The following is a 21,555-nucleotide window of genomic DNA, read 5'->3' as shown; positions in this document are numbered from 1 at the left end:
CCGTCCTTGTTTTTTAATAACACGCGGGTGTAGTCACCCGTTTTGCCCTTACCTTTTCACCTCTCCCTTGCCTTCTTACCTGCTCATCCCTCTCATCGCTCCTTTCTCAACTCTTAATTTACCTGCCCTGCCCTATTCTATCTTGGTTTCACTTGTCCTGACCTCAGCTGTACCTTCTCTTGCCCTGCTTCCAAAAGCTAACCTGTGAGCCTCTCACCTGCTGGCTTACGTGTCCCTTTCTTTCTTGTTGTCCATCCTTAGTGGTGACTCACTTGTCCTCTCTTCTCTCAGTCTCAACTCTCCTGTGCCTTTTCATTTGGATAGCCTCTACTGCTCTGCTTTTATCTGCTAGCGTACTTGCCTGGCCCTCACCTGCCCCGCCCCCTCAAAGTCCCATTTCCCTCCCAGACGCCCGAGGGCTCTCCAGGAGGCGGGCCCTCACCGGGGATGGGAAAGAGGAACTTCAGTCCAACCCGGGAGCACCTAGGAGTTTTGATGCGCAAAGGGCGGTGCCATCTGAAGAAGGTGCCAATAAAGAGCCAAGATGGGAGAGGAGCAGCCGAACCAATGAGACGGGGAGACGGATGGGCGGGTGATATGGAAAGCGGAGTGAATGAAGACAAGGGCGGGTCTAGTAACGGGAATGGGCCAATGAGGCTCTGCAAGGATGGCGGGAGGCTGAGCTGGCTGCGTGCCCAGTCTCCCGATCCCGACGGAATTTGGAAATCCAGAGACCGCTGTCTTCCATTCAGTGTTCAGGAGCGGACCAGGAAAGCCACTGCTAGAGCCAGCCCCTCACTCGCCCCAGCCCCACCCCGAGAGGCCCGGAAGCGGAAGTGACGGACACGGAAGTGGCCTGCTGTTGCCGAGGGGACGGGCCAGGCAGATGCCAACATGGCAGCGGTTGGGTCTGGCGGTTCTACCGCGGCGGCCGGGCCAGGGGCTGTCTCCGCGGGGACGTTGGAGCCTGGGACCGCGAGTGCGGGTGAGACAGGCTGTGGCTGAGCAGTCGGCGGCGGGGCGGGGGTCGGGATCGCTGGGGGAGTGGTCAGGAAGGTTCCTTACTGAAGCGAGAGGGAGCATCCCGTATGGACCGACTTGTGTGTGTGTGTGTGTGTGTGTGTGTGTGGTGGGAAGGAGGGGAGGGAGGACGGAGCGGATCATTGTGAGTGTTGGGGGGGAAGAGACCATTCTGAGGGTGATGGGGGGGTCCCTTCCACGTATGGAAAGTAGAGACCATTCTGAGTCTGGGGGAGTTATTTTCCTTTGGGGAGGCTAAGACCATTCTGAGTGTGTGTGAGGTCTGTCCTTATAGAAGGGAGAGAGCGTTCCGAGGGTGGAAGAGTTCTTATAGAAGGGAGAGGCTATTCTGAATGTAGTGGTTTCTTCCTTATAAAGGGACAGAGGCTGTTGTGAGTTAGGGTGGGGCGGTCCTTCCTTATATGACTTAGAGAGTCCATTTTGAGGATAGGGATGTCCTTCATTATATGGAGAGAAGACCGTTCTGGGGGTCCCTTCCTAATGGAGGTAGAGTTCGTTGTGTGTTGGAGTGGGAGGGTCCTTCCTTATATGGTGGAGAAAGGACGTTCTGAGGGTGCTGGGTTCTTCCTTATAAGCGGGGAGAGTTCATTGTGAGTGTGAGTGGAACTAGGAATAATTCCTTGGCTGGAGGTAGGGGGATGTGGTGGTGGGAGGATGACTGGACCATGTGGAGTATAGGGAAATATTTCCTTATATCGTTAAGGGAACCGGACCATTCTTGGTGGAGTAACCATTCATTATATGGGTTCAATCCTTGGGACAGTGGGGGAATCATTTCTTATATTTGTTAGCCCATCCTGGGTCAAGAGTGATCAGTCATCATAGGAAAGAGGGATTGGAGAGACCATTCTGAGTGTGGGGGAATGGAATAATTTATTAGATGGGAGAAAGATGGTTCCTTAGGGGGTGGACATGTCCTATAGAGTGGTCTCATTCCCTCTATTGGGGTATCATTCTTTACATGGGACAATCCCTCATTTAATACAAGCATCATTTCATGTAAATCTTCAGTTTGCACGTCCATAAAATGAGAATCCTTATAGTTCCTTTGGAGATCAAAGCGATATAGGGGTCTGTTGAGGTAATCCATATAAATCCCTTAGCCCAGTGTTAGGCACACAGTAAGCACACAATAAATGTCGAGAATATAGTTGGTATTCTGTCCAGGGGAGAGTTGCTTCTTACTCAGGAGAGGGAGAGAGGGAGCCGAGGTGGATCTCCAGGGCCTGCCTCAGCCATTTCCTGACACCTCAGCAAGGATTCCAGGTATGGGCTGGACACTGGGCGGGGCCCACTTTGCCTTTCTGGCTCTTCCTGCCTGTGGCTGAGGCATAGAAGCAAGCAGGCGGGATCAGACCCCCACTGGGTCCGGACAGGCAGGCCGAGGGAGGAGGATCCTGGTTAAGGAGAGGAGAGGGTGGTGGTGTGGCTATACCCCAGCAGCTTCTGACTCCTTCTTCCCCCTTGCTCCTTCCATTCTCACAGCTCACCGGCGCCTCAAATACATATCCCTAGCTGTGCTGGTGGTCCAGAATGCCTCCCTCATCCTCAGCATCCGCTATGCCCGCACGCTGCCTGGGGACCGCTTCTTTGCCACCACTGCTGTGGTCATGGCCGAAGTGCTCAAAGGTCTCACCTGCCTGCTGCTGCTCTTCGCACAGAAGAGGGGTACGAGCCAGGGAGGGAGTCTATGCTGGGGCTGGTGGGTGGGACTCCGTGCGTGTGTGTGTGTACCCGCACCCACTTTGGGGGCTTGCTGGGGGAGTAGTCCCGTGTCTGTGAAACTGCCTGGGGAGTGTGTAAGTGCAGCTAAGCTGCCTTGTCCCTCCAGCCACACTTTTATAGCCCTAAGCCCCAGGAGCTGGCCTGTGTGGATCGTAGGACTGAGACAGTCTGTGCAACAGGTGACCCTTACGTGACTTATTTACTTCTCTTTAACTTTCATAATGGAGAATTTCAAACACATACAAAATCGGAGAGGATGATAAAATAGTAAAATATCCGTGTACCCATCCCCCAGATTTAACAGTTATCGACTCATGGCCACTCTGCCATTGAAGGGCATCAATGACGATTCACTCACTGCCAATCTGTATGCCTGCCCACCTATCTCCCTGAACTATGTCCCAGAGGAAGTCTTATTTTGAAGTAAATCCCCTGGTATTATCTTGAATAAATATTTTGGTACATTTAGAAAAAATAACTGCAATGTCTAAAAACCATCTATCAAAAAATTACCAATAATTTTATAAGTTAATAAAATAATCAAATATCCAGTCAATGTTCAAATTTCAAATTTAAACAATGTTCAATGTTCGAGTGATTTCTCAAATGTCATAAAAGTATTTAAAAATTGGTTTGAATCAGGCTTATATAGGTCAGCGTTGGTGATTGGTTAATGGCTTCTAGGGCTGTTAACCTCTAGATTCCCCTCCAACTCTTTTTTTTACTCTCTGCAGTTAATTTCTTGAAGAAATCAGGTTGTTTGTCTTATATACTTCGGGTAGCCTGGATCGTGCTGACTGCCTTCTTGTGGTATTGTTTCACGTGTTCTCCTTTCCTCTATATTTCCTATAAGTTGAGTTTCTACTAATTTAAACCCCTCCCCGAAGGCTGCCTGCTTTAAAATGTTGCCCAGTCGTTTCTCTATAAAGGCCTTGGATGCGCCTCTGCCCTCTGTGTTTACACTGAAGAAAGCATTTGTACCTGCTCATTAGCTCCCCAGCCCTGGGAGGCAGCAGGTTAGGAACCCACCCACTGTGTCCTTGATTGATTCTGAGACACTTCTGAGGGAACTGTGTGGCAGGCCCTGCTTCGGCTGTGGAGGTGGATGTGTTAGAGTGCAGACGTGCATCTTGCCCTCATAGGGCTGACATTTTACATGGGGAAAAACAAATAGCTACAAACTTAATCACAGGCTTTCATCTTTTATCTGCAATTTCAAACCCCCTCCCCCAATTTTTTTTCCTGAATTAGCTTGGTGGCAAAACTTGGCCTGACCTGATGTGGGGCTCTTGGTGTGTTTGTGTTTTTTATTTTTCCCATTTGGTGTGAATATTTATACAAGTCACTGCAGAAATATGAGTGTGCTTGATTATGGTGTGCAGCCCCATATATATGGGGTGTGTTATGTGAAGTATGTGGTATATATATCTACCATGTTACCTCTGTAACACCTGGAAATTTCTGAACACCAAAATCTCTGGGCCCAGGAATTTGGGGTAGGAGATGAGAGACCAGTGACTATTCCTGGGATTAATGCCGGAAGGGCAAGGGCAGGGTTTTGTCGCGGGAGTTCCTGCAATGACCTTTTGCAGTGGTTGTGGGGTTTTCCCTGAGGAGTGACACTCAGCTGAGACTTAAATAATGAACTGTGAAAAAGTGGGGTGAGCTTTGCAGAGGCTTCATGATATCAGAAAGTATTCTCATTTATTGATTGGAGCAGGTCTCAACCGGCCTTTCTGCTTAACAGTCAAGCCTGCATTCTTCCACGTGGCAGGGGCAACTGTTGGTGTGGGTAGGGCTGACAGAAAGATGCCACCAAGTAGGAGATGGCCCCAGCCGTCAGGCAGCTCAGGGACCAGTAAGGAGCTAGGACAGGTCTAAAAGTTGAGTCTAAAACTTCCCCTCTGTTCAGTAAACAGTCCCCCACCCACACTCCTAGGGCATCTACTGCATAAGCTCCTAGTTAATGCTGGTAATTTCACTGTACAAAACGTGTGTTGAGTGCTTGCCCTGAATGGGGCTCTGTGCCAGGGAGGTCGGCTGTAAGATGAATGAAATATGGCCTGTGATTCTTGGACACAGTGTTAAGGATGATTCTTTCGTGTCCATTAAACTGAGTATCCGAAAGGCCCGCTGGAGACGTGGTTGTACTGTAGAGAACTTGAGAGCACAGACTTCGTTCTAGCCCTCGGAGTCGAAGTGTGGTGGGGAGACACAGGACCGTCCCGGTCCTGGCCCTCAGGGGATCCCCATCTTTGGTAGTCGGTGCTAAAAAGGGCTCTTCTCCCCCCACCTAGGTAACGTGAAGCACCTAGTTCTCTTCCTCCATGAGGCTGTCCTGGTACAGTATGTGGACACACTCAAGCTCGCAGTGCCCTCTCTCATCTACACCTTGCAGAATAACCTCCAGTATGTTGCCATCTCCAACCTGCCAGCTGCCACTTTCCAGGTGAGCCCCAAGCCCAGCCAGTTCCACTGGGGTGGGGTATATAGAAGGCTGAGGGGGGCTGCAGAGAGCGGGAGCTGTGTCACCTTTAGAATGTCCTTGGAACTCCCTCAACCTCGTCTGTGAGAATTGGGAATGGAATTGGTAATAGCTACTCACTGAGATGCTGGGATGATTAAAAGAAATAATACTTGGGAAGAGCCCTTGGTTGGCAAGAGATAAGCTGTAGGTTATTTGCAGGCAGCCTTGTGAAATGGTTCAAGAGCCTGGATTCTGGGACCAGGCTGCCTGGGTATAAATCCCAGCTCTGCTCTTCCCAGCTCTGTAATATTAGGCAAGTCACTTAACCTCTCTGTGCCTTAGTTTTCTCATCTTTAAATTGGACGTGACAATAGTGCCAACTTCATACGTGAGGATTAAATGAACAAATTCATGTGAAGTACTTAGACCCAAGACCCGGCATAGAGTGAGCGCTATGTAAATGTTTCCTGACATTTTTGTTGTGCCTGACTCATTTGCGTCAACACGAATTTATCAAGACCTCCCTCAGCACAAAGTCTACCATTCATTCATCACCTGGTGTGTGAGATGTTGCACATACAGCAGCTGTATCTTAAAGGTGATGATGTCAGGGGTCAGACAGGGCAAATGCTTTGTTCCTCGTCAGAGAGCCAGAAAATGGGGTTGGGATGTGGACTTGGGTGTGGCCTGGGCCTTCCTTGCGCAGCCATCCTCCTGTGTGCTTTCTGGGAGACACTGCAGAGCTATTTAGCTGCATCTCAGTTGATGGCCAGTAGCTAGACATTTTTGCTGTCTTTACTGTCATCTACCCCACCCTGTCCCTCCATTGTGCCAGGGGGCCCATAGTGGATGCTGGCCGCCGTGTGCACATGTTGGGGGTTGGGGACAGCCCTCAGTGCCTTCCATATGCCACTCGCAGGTGACGTACCAGCTGAAGATCCTGACCACGGCCCTGTTCTCCGTGTTCATGCTGAACCGCAGCCTCTCCCGGCTGCAGTGGGCCTCCCTGCTGCTCCTCTTCACTGGCGTCGCCATTGTCCAGGCACAGCAAGCTGGTGGGGGTGGCCCACGGCCACCGGACCAGAACCCTGGGGCAGGCCTAGCGGCTGTTGTGGCCTCCTGTCTGTCCTCGGGCTTCGCAGGTGTCTACTTTGAGAAGATCCTCAAAGGCAGTTCAGGCTCCGTGTGGCTGCGCAACCTGCAGCTGGGCCTCTTCGGCACAGCCCTGGGCCTGGTGGGGCTCTGGTGGGCTGAAGGCACTGCCGTGGCCCGCCGCGGCTTCTTTTTTGGGTACACGCCTGCAGTCTGGGGTGTGGTACTCAACCAGGCCTTTGGTGGGCTATTGGTGGCTGTCGTTGTCAAGTACGCCGACAACATCCTCAAGGGCTTTGCCACCTCCCTGTCCATTGTGCTGTCCACCGTTGCCTCCATTCGCCTCTTTGGCTTCCACGTGGACCTCTTGTTTACCCTCGGCGCTGGGCTGGTCATCGGTGCCGTCTACCTCTACAGCCTCCCCCGAGGTGCAGCCAAAGCCATAGCTTCCGCCTCCGCCTCCGCCTCCGGGCCCTGCACTCACCAGCAGCCTCCGGGGCAGCCGCCGCCCCCGCAGCTGTCTTCCCACCGTGGAGACCTCAGCACGGAGCCCTTTCTGCCAAAGTCAGTGCTGGTGAAGTGAGGGCTGGTGGCGGTGGGGGGAGACAGGGAGGGGGACTGGGTGGAGGGTGTTGGGCATTTGCAGGACCCAAGTCGCCACTGGGGCCTGGCTCCTCTGGGGTTGGAAGAGTTTTTCTCCCAGGTCACAGAGACTTCTGGAGGGGCGTGGGACTAGGCGGGGGGTCATGTGAACCCTTCCTTGTAGGCTGACCTTCCTCCCCTGGAGGGAGTTTTTAGAGCTGCCTCCTCTGCCCCAGTCTAAGCCATCTGGGGACCGGGTCAGGGGTGTTGTCATTCAAGGCCTTTTGGTCTGACCCCCTCATTTGGGGGGGGGGGTGTCCCCTCATACCTGGGAGAATCCCTCCCAGCAATCCCACAGCCTTTTTAAGGACAAAATGGACAAAAATCCTACAGCTCTTTGATAATGACTACCTGTGGGGTTCGGTTTTCCATAGCTTGAGGCCCTCTCTCCTCCCTCACAACCACACTGGATCATGCTAGCAGCTCAGTCTTTTTGTGGCCTTGGGGCAGCTTCCCTGACAGGAGACCCTTGAAAATGGGCCTCTTGTGAGCACCCAAGTGGAGAGGACAGGGTGAGAGCTGAGGGGTGAGAGCTGAGATTTTCGCATCAGCCCATTCTGGGGGAGGGTGCAGACGTGGCCATTTGGTTTTTAGTGGGTTGGGGATTTGTGGTGCAATCAGGTAATTAATGATCCAGGGTGTGGGAAAAGCGTGGAGGGGAGGTCATTGAAGTGGCGGAATCTCACTGAATCTAAGACACTGTCAATTGCCGGATGCACGGTTATCATCTGAGACGTCCTGAGAGGAAAAGTAAAGCTGCTGACCACACTCTTGGTACCCCACTGGCTGTATGAAGCACCCTACTTCGTGAGGGGGGGGTGTCTTAAAATTGCTGAAATGTGGAACCTGCCCCCTGCACTCCCCAAAGCTTATTAACCCCTTAACTGTCTCCCAGGGTGTGCGTGTGGATGTGTGCGCGCGTGTGCATGGAAGATGCCTGGGCTGTCTTTGCTATATGTAAATAGGGCCGTTGGATTTTTATTTTTGATTAATTTGTTCTGATTTTTGGGTTTGTTTTCTAAAGAATTGTAACGAACAAATGTCAGGATACCCGATGCCAAATAAAGATGTTGTATTTATCTAGTCCACGTGTAGCTTTCTGACCCAGAGGACCCGCTCTCTCTGCGTGGGCTCTGTTACTAACCGCAGGACTACCAGCTGCACTACTGTCGCTCTCGCTTGCTCACCACGCCCGCCTGCCAGCCCACCCCAGCTTTCTGTGTTTTTCTTTCCTCCCCGTTCCCACCACAGGTTGCTCACCAAGGTGAAGGGTTCGTAGCCGCTGGGATTGAAGACGCTGGCCTGGCCTCGTTCTCCTTTCTTGCCCTGGCTCAGCCGGGACCAAACCCTCTGATCAGTATTAGGGTTGGGGGGAGGTAGACACCAAACCCCCTGTCCCCACCACCCCCGCCCCCATGCAGGGCAGCAGTCATGACTAAACTCTCTGGTAATGAGGGCCTGGAGAGGACCCACCTTGGCTTCCAGCCCCTGCCGCCCCCCGTCCCTGCCACCCCCACACTATTTCTTAGGTGAGTTTTTGCAAATAAAATGTGTTTTGCATCTTGCTGGCTTGGGTTGGGAAGCCTCGAAAGTGCGAGGGAAGAAAGCATTCAGGCCTTGTGGGCATGATCCACCAAAAAGCTTTTATTACAAAGCCCGGGGGTAGCACGGGGGGCTCAGTCCTGTTGCTTGGTTCGGGAGGCCTCGGCGTTGGCCCTGAGCACAGCCCCTGGGGACGGGTAGGGGCGCTGCTGGAAGAGGGGCCCAGCTGCTGTCGTATCTGCACCCGTCTTGGCCTCGTTCCGCTTGGGGAGTCCGGTTGACCACGTGCCCCTGGAGGTGACAGAAGATCAGGGGGTGAGAATACGGGATGTAGTAGGCACCCCCCCCGCCGCCCCACTTATGACTGCGGGAAGGAGACAGTGAGGAAGAAAGGAATGGTCGCTGGTGTGGTGAGTCACAAGGCAAGAGAAGGGGTTGTGAGCAGTTGTCACTCACCGGGGTGCATCCGAGTACGAGCTGGGGTCCATGGGGTCTAACTCTTCATCCTTCCGGCTCGCCGCTGTCGAAGTAGGTGGCAGAGTGAGGTCTTCAGTGGAGGCACAAGGAGCCTCTGATCACTGAGTTCCCCATCCCAGGAAGAAATGGAGCCTGCGGCTGCGACAACCCACACCACCTTCTCCCAGATCCCACGTTTAGGCATCAAGGGAAGTGAGGGCTTCCTTCCATCATGCACCCCAGCTCTCCCTCGCCTCACCCCAGTCCCGGCCCTGTCAGCTTACCCTTCTTGCTCTTGGGGTAGGGAGCTAGCTCCTCCCGGCGATGGTGGCGCCGTTCTTTGCTCTCTTCTCGGTCTGCCTTGTCATACCCACGGTCCCGGTCCCGATCCCTGTCCCGCTCTCTCTCTCTGTCCACCTTGTCATAGCCTCGCTCTCGGTCTCGGTCAGACTTCTCGTGGCCCCGGTCTAACTTCTCGTGGCCCCGGTCTGACTTCTCGTGGCCCCGATCTGACTTCTCGTGGCCCCGGTCTGACTTCTCATGGCCCCGGTCTGACTTCTCATGGCTCCGGTCCAGCTTCTCTTCAGCATCTGGGGACATGAAAGCTTTGAAGTGACCTTCCTCCTCCCATCTCAGGACCTAGCAGCCTCTGCCTTTGGCAACCTCCCTGGCCTGAGCTGGGCCTGCCTGTCTCACCTGACCCTCCTGGATCCACCATCATTCACCTGACCCCTCTCTGAGAACTGCTAGAAGCCCTCGAGGCACGCTTGCATCTGCCAACTCACCTGTGTTACTGCTCCTGAGCTTCTTGGCAGATTTGGTAACAACGGAGTTGGGGTCATGTGGGGAGAGCCAGGACACGAGGTCTGTGTCCACATTCCAGTAGTAAGGGAGCCCGCTGCGGGGCAGTGGGAGAGTGGGAGGGAGGGAGAAAAGGAATGTCAGCATGGATGTTCCCCCTTTGTAGCCTCAACTCCTGTCTCCCCAATCTCTGCCTATACCTGCCCCACGTCAGGACCCCATGGGGAGGACCTCCATCTCTTCCCCTGTGTCCTCCATTTACCCCAAGGCCAGGGACGGCACAGGAAGGATGAAGTCAGAAGTCAGCTCCCCTCCCCGCCAGGTCCCCAGGCTCACCAGGATGGGTCGAACACTTTGTACCAACTTGGTGGCAGGCCCTCCAACCGGGTAGCCTCATAGTCCACAGGATCATCGTCGTAGTCCTCGGCAATGATCTCTTCCTCCGGTTCTGGCAGGGCAGGGATGGGGAGAGCAGTGAGGAGCAGGGGGATTCTCACCCTACACTTAGGGCCTGGGGAGATGCTCACAGTCACAGAGCGCGTGCGCCAGGTCTCAGCTGCCCTGGCAATTCTCACTCACATTCCAAATCCAAGTATCCGAATATACGGATTTACCAAAAAATGTACCTAAATCTGTTCTATTTCTGGGTTCACATAAGATATGATATATTGTTACCCAAACCTATCTGGTTTCAGAGTTTAGAAAGGGCTTCATCACCAAATGGATCCATATTTATTCAGGTCCTGAGTTCAGGTAGTTAACTGACACCACACTATCCAAACCTATTTGGATAAAATGAGTTTGAACAGCAAGGGGTTTATGTGAAATTATGTCCAGCTCTCTTCAGCTCCCAAGCTTGGCAAATATGGGGTTTCTGACTCCTGTATATTGAGTAGCAAGAGTCTGGACAGCAAGGGGTTATCTAGACACTGAGTCTATTCAGCTCCTGAGGCCTGACACACAGTAAGCACACAACAGTTGTCAGTTCATATCAGTAAAATAAAAAAGGTGTAGGCTGTCAGCCCAGTATCTGGCCCTCAGTAGGCCTAGCACAGATTTCAGCTGTGGAGATAACTAACAATGAAATGTACAGACAGATCTTGGCGATGTTGCAGGTCTGGTTCCAGACCACCACAATAAAGCGAATATTGCAATAAAGTGAGTCTCACACGGATTTTTTGGTTTCCCAATGCATATAAAAGTTAGGTTTACACTATACTGTAGTCTAGTAAGTGTGCAGTAGTATTATATCTAAAGAAACAACGTATGTACCTTAATTAAAAATACTTTATTGCTAAAAAATGCTAGCCAGCCTTCAGTGAGTTGTAATCTTTTTGCTGGTGGAGGGTCTTATAAAAAACACATTATCCGCAAAGCACGATAAAATGAAGTATGCCCCTATATGTCAGCAACACCATAGTGTCTGTCACACAGTAGGCCCAAAACAGATGTCAGCTATAATCATCAGTATTTTTAATAAGATATATACGGTCAGCACAGTGCCTGGTACTCAAGAGGCTGAAAATAAATATCAATGATCATTATCAGTATTATTAACTACAAGATCTATGTCTGGCACACAGTAGGTTTGTAATAGATGTCATTTATCAATAAGGTGAAAATAAGATGTATTTTCCAGTGCCTGGCATACTGCAGTCCAAAACTGATGCCACCTTTTACTATTATTGACAATAAGGTCTAAATATTAGCAGCAGCAGCACAGTAGGCCTACATGATACATCCTATCATTATTTTATACTGTTAACCATAATGTGTATGCCAGGCACTTAGTAGACCCAAAATACATGTCAGCTATTGATGTAGTGAACAATAAAACAATAAAAATCACCGGCACAGTGCCTGACACCATGGGAGGTCTGACGTAATGTCATCAGTATGGTAAAGAACAAAGTAGTAGCATCCTGCCACTGTACGTGGCACATGCACAGGAGACTGCAGATGTCAGCTACCTTTACTATTAGGTACTTTGTAACCACTTCCATGGATCGATTGATGGATTATACCTGGCATACAGTAGGCCCAAAACAGTCATCAGCTGTCAGTATTAAGGATGAAATGTCTATCTCCCCCGTGCCCGGCACGTGGTAGGAATCGCTGTCAGGAATCCATATTTTTAACCATGCCACCCCGCTGCTCGGTGCACAGTAGGCCCATGCTAGTTATCAAGTGGCAGTATCAACAACAAAGTGCCTGTCCAGCCTGGCGCACGGTAGGTCCAGCTGCTCTTAGCTCTCTCACCGGGCTCAAGATGTTTGAGGATGCCTCTCTTGGCCAAGCGGGTCTGTAGCGCAACGGGAAGCGGCATAGTGGGTACCAGACCGACCTAGGGACAGACAGACACTCTAAAAACCAGCGCAGATGAGGACTGCAATCTGGAGCCTGTAACCAAGTGCCTCCCCCGAGCAAGCACTCATCTGGACCCCCACCTCCCCACCAGCACCAATAGCTGGGGGGACAGAATCTACGCGCAAAAATGTGGGAGAGATGGCAATATCACCAAAACTCTCACCAATCCTCCCCGGCGGGCCCAGCGCTCCATAACCGGGTTCCTAGCTCAGGCTCCACCCACCGCCGAGGGGGTCAAGCGCAGCTCCCCCGCGCCCCAGAAATGGGTTCACCCAACGTCCCCCAAAGACTGCCGGGTAGGAGGAACCAAATCGCTGGGGTGGGGGAGGAGACTGCAGTACTTCCTCTAGCTCCAAAAAATGCGCCCACCCCGACGTTACCAATACAGTCACGTGGGTAGCAGAAGACTGTCAGGCCGGTCGCCTCGCTCTGGTTGCCGCTATGATCACCAGGACCCCACGACTCTCTTCTGCCAAAGCACTGAACGAGGTCCTCTCTCCCCGAGCCTTGGAGTAACTGGGTGACGCTCAGGCTGCGGTGAACAGATGACGCAAACCGGGGTGACCAATGAGAGCATGCCTTTGGCCTGCCTTATGGCCAAACGACCCAATCATTGCCCTGGAAGAGGTGGAGCGCTAGAGGGCCTGGGTGCGTTTCCAATGGGGGCGTGGCCCGGTCGGGGTTTAGCCAGACTGCGCGGCCGGACGCCGGCGCCATGGAGGAGTACGCTCGGGAGCCTTGGTACGGCGATGGGCACAGGCATCGGGACTGTTGCTGCGGCGCCACGGCCAGCTGTGGGAGGCGGGCGGGGGAGGCACCGGCCACACAGCGCCACGTCCCAGACTCGGGAGACGCTTAGAAACTTGTCTCCTTCGCTCCCGTCCACTTGATTCCTCCCACTCGGGCTCCGTTAAGAGAGGCCACAGCTGTGTGCCTGGAAGAGAAGGTGCGGTGCCGGACGAGACACTCCACGTTTCCCCTGATTACGTATACCCCAGTCCCTCTTTGTTAACGAAAAGACACGGTGGTCGAAACCATTCCAGCCTCGGGGGGGGGGGGGCGGCGTTGAGCGGAAATACCCAGGGTTACCACGCGGGGTTTTTCCCAGGTCGCTTTAGTTAGTGGGGGCGGGGCCTGGATGAGCCTATTCTGGGCAAGGAGGGGGTGCTGGGTCCTCCCCCACGTTCTGCTCTTGGTTTTTTCTATGTGTCTCGGTTAAAAAAGAGAGAAGAGGGCGGGGCTTGATTGGATGTGCTCCTTGTCGGAGAAGGGAGTGCGACCCTGTACTACTTTAATAGCAATACTACCTAGTTAACACTTCTAAAGCGCTTGTTTAAACGTGCCAACTCTTTGTTTGTATCAATTCATTTAATCTTTGATAGTAGTAAAGCTGATTCCTTGGTTGACTGCGAAGGGGAGGGTAGGACAGGGCGAAGACTACTGTTTTTCCCCCTTTGCACTATTTCTTGCTTACATGAGGGGAAAAATAATCTCATTATTATCTGAAGTGCTAATTCCCTTTCAAGAGACTTGGTTTCTTCCATTTGGAAGGAGTCCCTGTGATATGGCATGGGGGAGGGCTCACATTAACCCCGTCCCCCCCTTCCCGTTTGCAGCCCATGGCGGATTGTGGATGATTGCGGTGGAGCCTTCACTATGGGTGTCATCGGCGGCGGAGTCTTCCAGGCCATCAAGGGCTTCCGTAATGCCCCTGTCGTGAGTCCTGGCCTTCCCTGGGTGGTGCCAGGGTCCTGCCCTGCCCGCATGGGCTACTGCTCTGAAAAGTGCATGGAACTGCCGGTCACGTGCCCTTACTCATTCTGGTTCCTGCTCGCCTACTGTGTGCCAGGCCTAACTCCAGGATATGAGGTTTGGGAGGGAACTGCAATCATGACCTCTGTACCTCACCGCCCACCCAACTGGAGCTCCTTTGGAAACTCTGTGCTGTCAAAATGGTCATGCCAAATCCTAAATGGTGTGCAAAGCCGGACAGATTTTACCTAGAGGCAGATTCCGGGTCAGAAATCTGGATAGAGGGAAGTGACAGGAGGTTAATTGGCAGAGGGAGGGCAGCCTCAAAGTTGAGAAAATGCTTTTAATTTAACAAAAGCAATTCTGTCTACCTCCCCCCCGGGAGATCTCATCAAATGTCATGGCTTTAAACGGCATCCCTTTGCTAGGGTCTCTGCAGTTGATGTCTCTAGCCCTGTCCCTCCCCTCAACTCCTGGAACTCTGTTTCCTGACTCTTTGCTTGAGTTTCTCCCTCTCATCCTCAAGGTCTCAGCACAAATGCTCCCTCCTTAAAGAGGCCTTTCCTGACCCCTCGGCCCCTGCGGGATCTCTTCGTCCTGTTTCCTTTAGGGTGCATGTTGCTGTCTGAAGCTATTGTTTCTCTGCACCCTCGCTCGGGATCTGTCTCTGCCGCTACCCTGTGAGCTCTGAGAGGGCAGGGGCCAGGTCTGCCTGGTTCACTGCTCTGTCCCTGCGGACAGCAGAGTGCCTGGCACATAGGTGCTCAGTAATCATTGAGTGAAAGAATGAGCACTTCCCAGCCCAGCTCTGAGAACGCCTATGCTGGGGTGCTCCCAGTCCCCTCGTTCCTGGCTGCTTCTCCACGTCTCTCCCCTTGATACTCCTGACAGCTCTCCCACCGCCTTCCCTCTCTTGAAAGCTAGAAACCCTGTCTGCCAGTGGCCTCAGTCCCGCTCTGACGCCCCGCCCCTCGCTTTCTCCCAGGGAGTCCGGCACCGGCTGAGAGGTAGTGTGAACGCTGTGAGGATCCGAGCCCCCCAGATTGGAGGTGAGAGCCCTGTGGAGACATAGGAGATGTGATGGCAAAGTTGGGAGTGGCTGCTCCTTTGGGTCTAGACTGCAAGCTGGGGGTCCAGAGTCTAGGCTCAACTCTGCCTAGGCCTTCCTGGGGGAGTGATGTTTCCAAACAATTTAATATGAGTGAGTTCTGGAGTTTAAACCAGGCCCTCGCTCTTCCCTGCTGTGTGACCTTGGGCTAGTGGCTTAACCTCACTGAACCTCATCTGTAACATGGGGATGACGATAACAGTAACCACCTCGGTCGTTTTGTGATTTATGTAGTTTACATAGTACTTACTAAGTGCGAGTTGCTCTGGTAAGCACTTTAATAATATTAACTAATTTAAAGTTTCAGAAGTCAAATAGCATGCAGTGCCTAGATCAGGTCCTGGCACACAGTAAGGCCTCCGTAAACATTTTAACTATCCTGTTGTTATTGGGCTTTCCTGACCTCTTTCCTTCTCCCTGAAACCAAGTTCAGAATTTCGACAATTATAAAGATCACAGTTGCTCTGTTCAAAGCCATATAGAAGATAAACCTGCTTTTAAACACTTGTTACTCCCTTTGAAGGGGAAGGGAGTGTCAATGGCGATTATAGACAGCTTGAAGGAGCTCCCACAGGGACAGATGGGGACTATCCGCTACCCCCTTTGCATGTGCGTTTTTCTCCCCATTCTTTGCCAGAGTATTCGGGCCTTGGAAGTCCCCAGACCCTGAGCCGTGGATTCTCAGCATACCCCAGGAACACTAATTAGGACTTGGTCCCCCTGCAGGTAGCTTCGCAGTGTGGGGGGGCCTGTTCTCCACCATCGACTGTGGCCTCGTGCGGCTGCGGGGCAAGGAGGATCCCTGGAACTCCATCACCAGTGGAGCGTTGACCGGGGCTGTGCTGGCTGCGCGCAGTAAGTGCCCCATCCCCCGGCCCCAGCCCCTTCCACCCTGTTCTGCCTGCCCTCACCTCTCTGTCCCTGCCTCCTCACTCCTCCAGGTGGCCCATTGGCCATGGTGGGCTCAGCCATGATGGGGGGCATTCTGTTGGCCCTCATCGAGGGTGTTGGCATCCTCCTCACGCGCTACACTGCCCAGCAGTTCCGCAATGGTGAGTACCTGGGGAAGCTGGTCAGGGAGGGGGGACATGGTCTCCCTAGCCTCCTCCACTCACCTTTGCCTCATTCTCCCCTCTCCAGCACCCCCATTCCTGGAGGACCCCAGCCAGCTGCCCCCTAAGGAGGGTACCCCAGCCCCAGGCTATCCCAGCTATCAGCAGTACCACTGAGGAAGCGACCGCCTGTCACCGCCACCGTGGGAGCTCCTCCTCGGTTCCCTCCCCGATGATCTACCTCGAAGGGAGGGCTGGCTCCCAGTTGGCCCTGGGACCTTCCAGAGAGGGCCTCTACTCTGCTACCTTGTCCCAGGGTGGGGGTGGGGCACCCCAGCTGCCCTGACAGGGCACCCCAGCCCCACACTCACATGTAACAAGCTCTCACCCCAGTCCTTTCTTGTGGCGCCTTGATGAGTATTTAAAGCTAGTTTTCAAATGCCTATGTATGTACTCCTTGAGGTACCCATGGGACAAGGGCAGAGCCCTCTTCAGGGACTCGGAAGCCCTAGCATTTGGAGTCGCACAGAGTGGGCTCTAGTAAATGTTTGTGGGATGAATGAGCAGGAGGGGAGTGAATCAAGATGCGAATAGGAACACGAATAGGGGTGTGTGGGGGCCAAGTGATGAATCATAACAGACAGAGGAACAGGCTTGGGAAAGAAGGGAGTGAACGCAAGGATTGCTGGGCTGGAGCGGGTAGCTTTGCATGTTGCATACCCAACCCCCACACGCATGCACACCAACACCTCTGGCCCCGCCCCCCTTGCCCCCATTGCCAAGGCTGAGAAATCCGACCTCACAATGAACTGTCTTTCTGGATACCAGTCCCCTCATTGTGAAGGCGGTCCCCCTCCATGTGGCCTCACCGTGGACCTGGGATGGAAGCAAGGGTCAGGGCGACCTGGCCTCCGGGAAGGTGCCCTGTGTCAGTCTCTGTTCTGCACCATAGAGATGCTTCTGTTCTGCGATGCTCAGTGTTGTCAGTATTTTTTTTTAAGGGAAACCACAAAATCACTGGAAATGAGTTTTCATTTTGGGATGGGAGAGTTATGGGAAAGAGATTTTTCTGGATGGACATAGCCCCCAACATGTCTCTTCCATGCAAACCCTGACTCACAGGGCAAACATTGTCTCTGCTGGGGTGCAAATGCTCCAGTGCAAGTGGCCTCGTGGGAGACAGGAAAACTCCCTTTTGTGTAAGGCATCAAAGAGGTGGAAATGCCCTCTCTCAAGAAAATCAGCTCCCTGGGGTTGCAAATGCTGCGTCCTTGGGCCTCCTAAGGCCCCAACGGGGAACTGGCGGTCCCTAGTGGTAGCAGAACTACAACACTGCCTGCTTGATTGACTCAGTGCCAGGCCGTGCACAGCCACCCGACTGAGGGCCCCAGGGAGGGCAGGTTGGGGATACTGGGCACCCAGCACACAGCTCTCGCAGGGCCCCAGCCTCAAACACGTGGCTCCGCCAGCAGCAGCGACACACACCCCTGTGTAGGATGCGGTGCAAATCAGACCAGGGCTGCCACCCTTGTATTTCCTGGCCGCTTCCTCTGGTCTTGCCCTTTCTGTACGCCCGGGTCCCGCGCTTCCTCACCTCCAGGTTCCATCCACCCCCAGTATTTCCAGACCCCACTCTGCTCCTATCAAACGCCACCCCACTAGCTCCTCTGGGCCTTCCCCTTCCAGGAGGCCACAGGTTCCACCCCTCTCAGGCTGCCCTGGTGCGTGTCTTCAGGCCCCGCCCCTTGGTTCCTTCTGGCTCCGCCCCCTCAGGCTCCACCCCCCTTCCTACCTTTCAACCCTGCCCTCTAAGGTTCCTGTGGACCCTACCTGCTTTCTATATGGACTCGGGCACTTCTGAGGCCCTGTCCCTACTGTATGTCCCTGGTCCCCTCCAAATGGGCCCCGCCCCTTCAAGCCCCCTCCTCAGCAGCCTCTAGACCCTACCTCTTCGTATCTTCGGGCCTCGCCTTCTCCCGCTCCTAAGGTCCCACCCCTTCGGGTACCTCAAACCCCCGGGGGCTCCGCCCTCCTCTCTCGCCCCTGGGACCCTGTTTCCCGTCCCCGGTTCTGGAAAGCGGGTGGACCCCCCGGGCGGTGGAGCGGTTCATGGCTACCTTCGGGGCCTTTTCTGGCTCCTCGGGCCGCTGGCTGGCGCGGGGTGGGACCAGTAGCAGGTTTAGCGGAGGACCGGGCTTAGAAACCGAGGCTTGGGGCTTCGGGGGAGAGTCGTAGGGCATCACCCGGCCCCTAGTTGGGGCTGGAGCGCCCGGAGTTGCCCAGGTCTCCGGAGCTGGGCCTAGGTCCTCAGGGCCCGTCCCCCGCCTGGCTGCGGGCCTGCTTCTCTTCCTAAAAGAAGGGAATGCGGGGTCAGCCCCGCCGGAGGGACTGCAGAGGGCGAGAGAAGGCGGGAGATAGACGGAGAGTGAGACAGAAACAGAGATGGAGAGAGAAATAGAAACAGACATACACATAGGGAGGTGGAGACATTAATGAAGATGTAGAAAGAGATGGAGGCAGAGAGAGACATACAAAAGATAATCGAAAAGAGACAGAGACACGAAGAAAGGGCAGAGATGGTAAGAGAAAGAAGCTGTGTGAGTCAGAAATGCAGGTAGGGATGTGGGAAGACCCTCAGCGTCAGATGGAGACAAACGCAGGAGAGAAGGCAAGAGGGCGAGGAGGCAGTGTGGAGTTGTGAGCTGGATTGAGGGGCTGGGCCGACAGGGCTGTCAGGCCAGGCCTCCTCAGGCCACCTGCCCACTTACCCTCTAGCTGAGGGGCCTCAGAGAGGCAGAGAGATGCCCGACCTGCGTCCTTTCTTTCTCTCTAGCGGTCTCTCTCACTCCGTCTCTAATTTAATCCTGTCCTCTTCCAACAAGGATTCCACCGGCTCTCGTTCACTTCTTCCTCCCTGTCTTCTTTCCTGCTTCCTCCCTGCCTTAGCCTCACCTCTGCCTCTGTGTGTCTTGATCTGGCCCCCAGCCCTCCTTCCCCATTTCTCTGCTTTGATCTCCCTGGCTGGTGGCTCTCACACTCTCTTTTGCCATCCATCTGGGAGCGGGGGCGAGAGGTGGGGAGGAAAATATTTGGTGAGCTAGGAGGGTTAGAGGGGTGGACAGAATCAGGGAAGAACAAGAGCGTCTAGCCCTCAGCAGGGTGGGGAAATCACCCTGTCCACTTCCTCAGGCAGGGGCCCTGAGAGGCTGGGGAGAGAGACCTGGGGAAATCAAAGACAGACAGGGAGAGAGAGAATAGAAAGGCTAGCGAGAGAGACATAGATACCAAGAGGAAGAGAAGCCAGAATGTACAGAGACATCAAAGGAGAGACAGAGATGCAGAAAAAGAGAGATACCGAAAGAGAGAAAAGGATATAGTACAACACGTAAAAAAGAGAGAGGAAAGAGTTAAAGCGAGGAGACAGATGGAGATTGGGCGAGTTAGACAGACAGAGGTAGCAAACAAGAGATACAGGGGCAGAGAGAGTCAGAACAAGACAGAGAAGGTAGAGACAGCAGAGCGTCAGAACAGAGAGTGGGAGAGAGAAAGTAAGAGAGACAAGAGAGCTGGGCGCACACACCTTACCCAGAGTCTGGGGTTGCTGGGCTGAGCACTCTTATTTCCTCTGTTCTCTTCGTGGCAGTGGAGATCCTGGCCTGACTGGGCAGGACAGCTCCGATATCCCCACCCCCACCACCCCAGGTCATCAAGGTGGGTGGGAGGGCCGCCCCCCCCCCGGGGATACACCTTTAGAGATAATGCCCTGAGATTGGGAACCGGGAGGAATCTCAAGGAGCCATTTAGGGCCAACCTCTGGAACCGACCAGTGGGGGCCGTCTCTGGGGAATCTGCAGTGTCGTCAGAGTACCTGCAAGCATGTGGAAGAGGAAGGCTGTGCCAATGATCGCTTCAGAGGTGATGGGGAAACCTTCCTTTGTTACCCTGATTATACATAGGAGGAAAGCGAAAGCACGAAGCGGTAATGCAACTGGCCCATGGTTGTACTGCCTGAAAGTGGCAAAGCGTTTATATCCTTATTTACAGTGCTTCGAGTTTCCGAAGGTCACTGCCACAGCATGGCTGATGAGTGCAGCAGGTGCACGCCCGGGCTGCCAAAGCAGTGTGGAACCTTAACCACTCAGCCATGGGGCTGGCCCCAAGGATTTTTTTTTTTTTTTTAATTTCAGTGAAATAATGAACATGTTGTATTTTCCTTCACAAAAGGAAATCTCAATTCCTTTAGGATCTGCCCCCACTGAACCCCATTTCCTTAGTAGTTTCAGTCCACACAGGCTCTCTGCACATCCTTCATTTTCCCCCTGCTGGAGTCTAGCTTCTGGAGACTTACAGAGGACATGGGGAGAATGAGCTGTCCTTGGAGGTCATTTCTTCACACAGGCATCTTCTGAGATGTGCCAGATCCTGTGTGGTCTTCAGGTGTTGATCCATGCCTGATGCTTCTGCTTTATCCCTCAAACTGGCTAGAGGATACCTCCAGGTCCACCTCTCTCTCGGTTAAATCTGTGTCCCTCAGGACAATAGGAAATATTGCTTGGTCTCCCCAAGCATAGTGGGAGCTTGATGGTTTTGTGTGGCCCATCTTCCTAGATCAACATACGGAGGTATCTATCCCCAAAAGACATAGTCAGCTTCAAAACATGTAATTGATAAAGGATGACTAGCCACAATATATAAAGAGCTCCTACAAAATAATAAGAAAAAGACAAACAACCCAATAGAAAAGCAAACAAAGGATATGAACAAAATCTTACAAAAGATGAAACTCAAATGGCCAATAATATATGAAAATATGCTTACAGTAAATCAGAGAGCTGTGTATTAAAGCATCAAAATACTATTTCATAATCAGAAGGGCAAAAATTTTTTAATCTGATAATACCAAGTGTTGCTAAGGATTTCTAGAAACAAGGTGTCTCATTCACAGCTGATGGGAGTGTAGTGGAGACAACAATCATTTTGGAAAACTGTTTGGCAGTAGCTACTACAGCTGCATATATGCACAGTTATCACCCAATGATGCCACCTCTAGGTATACACCTAACAGAAATGTGTTCAAGTGTTAACCAAAGCCATGTACAAGAATGTTTACAGCAGCTTTATTCATAATAACCCCAAAGTGAAAACTACCTAAATTTGCACCAACTGAAGAACAAATCAATAAATTATGGTGTATTCGCACAATGTAGAATGTATACTACAGAGCAACGTGCTGGAGACAAGCCTCCACGGGTTTCTCATGTTCCTGCACGGTCCAGGCCTTCCGAGCAGAGGGTATGTTTGAACAGTTTTGAAAATTAAAGATAGTGCATCCTCCCGGAAAGATTTAGAGACAATTCAAGATAATAAACCTAGAAATGCCCTTCCCACCTCAACCAGGAGACTGCTGAAATCCCAGGGTAGCGAGTCATCTCTGCCTGGGAGGGGAGGGCAGTCAAGTGTGTCAGCAGCTTCATAAAAGCTCAGAGTCTCCTCATTTCAGGTTCCCCTCC

The 21,555-nt window shown here is 52.8% G+C and overlaps 3 protein-coding genes across 7 annotated transcripts; 2 read left to right on the top strand and 1 right to left on the bottom strand.

Moving 5' to 3' along the window:
- Positions 1–107: 107 nt before the first annotated feature.
- On the top strand, positions 108–8,532 carry SLC35A2 (solute carrier family 35 member A2). 3 transcript variants are annotated; one of them, XM_001494564.6, is made up of 5 exons: positions 108–985; positions 2,527–2,709; positions 5,064–5,215; positions 6,153–6,889; positions 8,219–8,532. In XM_001494564.6, exons 1-5 carry the CDS (start codon positions 895–897, stop codon positions 8,244–8,246), a joined length of 1,191 nt encoding a protein of 396 aa, XP_001494614.1. In that variant the 5' UTR covers positions 108–894; the 3' UTR covers positions 8,247–8,532. The 3 variants fall into 3 exon arrangements, with proteins under 3 accessions (XP_001494614.1, XP_014584327.1, XP_005614189.1); XM_014728841.3 differs by having other exon boundaries at positions 6,743–6,889; positions 8,219–8,525; XM_005614132.4 differs by lacking the exon at positions 2,527–2,709 and having other exon boundaries at positions 450–985.
- A 59-nt stretch (positions 8,533–8,591) lies between these two features.
- Positions 8,592–12,653, bottom strand: PQBP1 (polyglutamine binding protein 1). Of its 2 annotated transcripts, none has more exons than XM_001494409.6 (7): positions 12,514–12,653; positions 12,026–12,110; positions 10,103–10,214; positions 9,751–9,863; positions 9,250–9,555; positions 8,966–9,029; positions 8,592–8,800 (listed from the first exon to the last, which is right to left on the bottom strand). In XM_001494409.6, exons 2-7 carry the CDS (start codon positions 12,090–12,092, stop codon positions 8,644–8,646), a joined length of 819 nt encoding a protein of 272 aa, XP_001494459.1. In that variant the 5' UTR covers positions 12,093–12,110; positions 12,514–12,653; the 3' UTR covers positions 8,592–8,643. The 2 variants fall into 2 exon arrangements, with proteins under 2 accessions (XP_001494459.1, XP_005614188.1); XM_005614131.4 differs by lacking the exon at positions 12,514–12,653 and adding an exon at positions 12,297–12,425.
- A 93-nt stretch (positions 12,654–12,746) lies between these two features.
- On the top strand, positions 12,747–16,488 carry TIMM17B (translocase of inner mitochondrial membrane 17B). 2 transcript variants are annotated; one of them, XM_001494341.6, is made up of 6 exons: positions 12,747–12,874; positions 13,750–13,849; positions 14,871–14,934; positions 15,720–15,848; positions 15,935–16,045; positions 16,134–16,488. In XM_001494341.6, the coding sequence occupies exons 1-6, from the start codon at positions 12,849–12,851 to the stop codon at positions 16,220–16,222; spliced, it is 519 nt and encodes a 172-aa protein (XP_001494391.1). In that variant the 5' UTR covers positions 12,747–12,848; the 3' UTR covers positions 16,223–16,488. The 2 variants fall into 2 exon arrangements, with proteins under 2 accessions (XP_001494391.1, XP_005614187.1); XM_005614130.4 differs by having other exon boundaries at positions 12,843–13,079.
- The last annotated feature ends 5,067 nt before the right edge of the window (positions 16,489–21,555 follow it).

The sequence above is a fragment of the Equus caballus genome, chromosome X (assembly GCF_041296265.1).
Source record: "Equus caballus isolate H_3958 breed thoroughbred chromosome X, TB-T2T, whole genome shotgun sequence".
Taxonomy (NCBI): domain Eukaryota; kingdom Metazoa; phylum Chordata; class Mammalia; order Perissodactyla; family Equidae; genus Equus; species Equus caballus.
The sequence above is the reverse complement of the archived record's forward strand: the minus strand, read 5'-3'. Positions and strand labels throughout refer to the sequence as shown.

What these genes read in the sequence shown, in the direction of transcription:
- SLC35A2 (XM_001494564.6), top strand. Translation starts at nt 895, where the DNA reads ATGGCAGCGGTTGGGTCTGGCGGTTCTACCGCGGCGGCCGGGCCAGGG. An exon ending in GCTCTTCGCACAGAAGAGGG is followed by an intron (nt 2,710 to 5,063) that starts GTACGAGCCAGG and finishes CCCCCCACCTAG; the next exon opens with GTAACGTGAAGCACCTAGTT. An exon ending in TGCCAGCTGCCACTTTCCAG is followed by an intron (nt 5,216 to 6,152) that starts GTGAGCCCCAAG and finishes TGCCACTCGCAG; the next exon opens with GTGACGTACCAGCTGAAGAT.
- PQBP1 (XM_005614131.4), bottom strand. Translation starts at nt 12,326, where the DNA reads ATGGAGCGCTGGGCCCGCCGGGGAGGATTG. An exon ending in CCTCAAACATCTTGAGCCCG is followed by an intron (nt 10,215 to 12,025) that starts GTGAGAGAGCTA and finishes CTGCCCTGCCAG; the next exon opens with AACCGGAGGAAGAGATCATT. An exon ending in CTACCCCAAGAGCAAGAAGG is followed by an intron (nt 9,030 to 9,249) that starts GTAAGCTGACAG and finishes CTACTTCGACAG; the next exon opens with CGGCGAGCCGGAAGGATGAA.
- TIMM17B (XM_001494341.6), top strand. Translation starts at nt 12,849, where the DNA reads ATGGAGGAGTACGCTCGGGAGCCTTG. An exon ending in GCTTCCGTAATGCCCCTGTC is followed by an intron (nt 13,850 to 14,870) that starts GTGAGTCCTGGC and finishes GCTTTCTCCCAG; the next exon opens with GGAGTCCGGCACCGGCTGAG. An exon ending in GGCTGTGCTGGCTGCGCGCA is followed by an intron (nt 15,849 to 15,934) that starts GTAAGTGCCCCA and finishes TCACTCCTCCAG; the next exon opens with GTGGCCCATTGGCCATGGTG.